Source organism: Monosiga brevicollis, genomic scaffold, assembly GCF_000002865.3.
Source record: "Monosiga brevicollis MX1 MONBRscaffold_26 genomic scaffold, whole genome shotgun sequence".
Taxonomy (NCBI): Eukaryota; class Choanoflagellata; order Craspedida; family Salpingoecidae; genus Monosiga; species Monosiga brevicollis.
In genome coordinates this window covers 294,239-296,998 of record NW_001865063.1, presented here as the reverse complement: position 1 = coordinate 296,998, position 2,760 = coordinate 294,239, and the positions used below count along the sequence as shown (strand labels likewise).

Genomic DNA, 2,760 nt, shown 5'->3' with positions numbered 1-2,760 from the left:
CTCGTACAAGTGCGTGGCCTCACCCTGTGCCTTCGTTTTGCTGTTCTTCCCGTGTCAGGCAAGGGGCCTGGAGTAGCACCCCCACCACCACCCTCTCGGACGGGAGGTCGTGCGGGCTCTGGTTTCGCCGCGCGCTTTCGAAACAGCTTTGCTGACGTGTCGGCGGCGCCGCCCACGGATGTCAGCTTCAAGGGTCGCATTCAGTACGCATCTAACACGGCGCGTAGCTCTGATGCATGAGCACTGCTGCCGCCACAGCTGGTTTGACCCCCCCATGTAGGGCACAGTGCGGTAAATGAACCAGAGCACGTGTAGGCCTACTTGCCTGTTTTCGTTGAGTGTTTGTGATGGGCTTGGCATACGTTTACTTCGAGACACACCATCCACTTGTATCCTTTCCTGGTTGCCCCCACCCGCTTCAACCCCCGCTTCTTTTTGTTGTGCTGAATGCTTTTCTTTTACCTCTTCTTGTTTCCCTTGTATCATCCAATGTCGTGGCACTGGCTGATCTTTTGAGCTTGCGCCGTTGTCCAAGCCACGCGCCTGGTTTGCGCGTGGTCCATCTGTCTACATGAGTTTGCCGCGTGATCGTTGTGCTTGTCAGCCTGCTGGAGTTGATGCTGTGTCCCTCTCCGCAAAGTCCAAGGCAGGTTCTTTTACCAGTTCTTTTACCCATTTTCACCCTTTCCTTCGGCTTCAGGCCGGGGAGGGGGTTCAACTTGTCTACACACACTCTCCCTCTTCCCCCTTCCTCCTTTTCTCTTTCTCTCTCTTCTTTGACTTCCCTTGGCCCACCCCCGCGTAATGCACTAGTGACACGGGCCGGGCACAGCTTAGTCTGTGGGCTCTTGAAGAAACTCCACGCCTTTGAATCAGAATTCAAATTCTCACCAAGCACCCTCTACTTATTAGCTCGATCCGGACGTGACAGACGTCAACAAAGAGGGCAGGGTGGCTTATCAGGTTGACGTCATGATGTGATGCCCAAGGCAACCAGCGTAGTTTGGACTTGGGCCCAAAGGGCCTGCACCTGTGTGACGGAGGGACGGCGCTTGGGATCGTGTTGGCGGGCCAAGTAGGTGAGGCCCTGAAGGAGTAAGGTGATGGCGTCGGGAACGGCAGAGGGGCAAATCGGTGGGCAAAGTGCGGCAGCAGGGCAAGAGGTGGCCAGCATGGGTTGGGTGTCGCAGCCCATGAAAAAAGCCAGGACGACGGGCGTTCGCCAGCTACATGAGGGATTCGGGTGGCGAGATGGTAGGAGACGTCGCATGAGCCTGGGGCTTGCGTGATTGGCGCGGCCAGCTGGTGTAAGGTTTGGAGACTTACATGTCAATGGCTTGATCGTAGCCCGGCATGTCAACATCTTCAAAGGGGCGATCGGGAAAGGGCCACTCTTGCTCGGGTGCTGATGATATGTAATTGAGGGACAAGGGGTCGTGTTTCGTGCGAGATGCGTGTTGCAAGGGGCACTTTGTGAGTCAAAGCCGTGTTACGCCGCTTCAGATGCACGGCTGAGAAAGGGCGCACCGATAAAACCGTTGCTGTGTAGCTGGCGATGTCCACATTTGATGGGACCTTGACCACAGGAAGGGACGGCATCAACGTCGTTGAGCACGAGCGTGTACCCGTTGTCCTGAACCAAAAACTAAAGTTGATGAACCCGCGTGGATTATCAGGGCCGTGTGTGCTGATTTGGAGCGAGGACGAGAGGGGAGGCTGGGACGGAAGCGGGCCGAGCAGAAGAATCGAGACCTGTGAGAGCAATTTGTGGAGGTCGTTGGCATCACACAAGACCCAAGGTCCCTCGGGATGGGTATGCAGCATCGCCACTGCATCGAGATAGGACTATCGATGCAAAATGGGGTGGTGGGGTGTTTGATGTTGACGAGACTGAGAGGACCGTGTGGACCAGTGACGGGAGAGGAAGCCAAGACTGATTCGTACTTGGCCAAGGCGCCAGCGCTGGGGAAGAGAAAGAGCATCAATGTCCAGCTTGTTGGCGCTGCCACGCGGGTAGTACTACGAGGCACGTTTTGGGTGAGCTTTGATTGATGTACCAGACCGTCACGCCACGCTGGCGGTACCGGCCCCCGAATGGGCTTGGGCTGAGATGATGAGACATGAGGAGGACTTGCTTGGGTAACGAGTTCACCGGTGGCTGGGCATGCGCCGATGACTTTAACGAGATGGGGATTGGGACCGATCTGAGCGAGGACTTTGATTCCATGGCCATGGTCTTCGCTGGTGTGGGGGTGTGCTTTGGCGTAAACAACGGGCATGCCGCGGTCGAGCCTGGCCCTGTACGCAGCGAGACGGAGTCGGAGGGAGGGTTAGGAGGTTGATGCGGCTGACGCGTGGGTGGGGCCACGGCAGGGGCGGATTGAGACCTTGCGATGCTTTTAACGCCGCCCATTTGCCAGGGTTGTTGATCGGAGATGCGAGCGGCCAGATCAGCGCAGCCAAGCCATGCCGGCGGTCTCGGGCGGGAAACTTGAGTCTGGGGATTATTGAGAATGGTGATGAAAAAGAACAAGGAGAGGGCGAGTATCACGAGGCCGACGCCCTGCGCTAGTCGGCAGGGCGTGAGGCGCATGGTCTTGACGGCACCGAGCAATCAGCCCTTGGTCGCAGGGAGGGCAGAGCCGACAATGTGTGTGTGTGTGTGTGTGTGTGTGTGTGTGTGTGTGTGTGTGTGTGTGTGTGTGTGTGTGTGTGTGTGTGTGTGTGTGTGTGTGTGTGTGTGTGTGTGAGTGAGTGAGC

General features: G+C 57.0%; 2 protein-coding genes across 2 annotated transcripts in view; both read left to right on the top strand.

The window, feature by feature from the left end:
* Positions 1–240, top strand: part of MONBRDRAFT_11092 (uncharacterized protein) — a gene marked incomplete at both ends in the record, with an annotated part of 2,208 nt that extends 1,968 nt beyond the window's left edge. The window contains one exon of the mRNA XM_001748902.1: positions 59–240. Within this exon, the coding sequence (XP_001748954.1) occupies positions 59–240 (182 nt within the window). The remainder of the gene's footprint in view (positions 1–58) is intronic.
* Positions 241–2,120: 1,880 nt separating this feature from the next.
* The window catches only part of MONBRDRAFT_38493 (uncharacterized protein), a gene marked incomplete at its 5' end in the record, with an annotated part of 7,435 nt that continues 6,795 nt past the window's right edge, over positions 2,121–2,760 (top strand). Inside the window, one exon of the mRNA XM_001748901.1 lies at positions 2,121–2,329. Coding sequence (XP_001748953.1) covers positions 2,121–2,329 — 209 coding nt within the window. The remainder of the gene's footprint in view (positions 2,330–2,760) is intronic.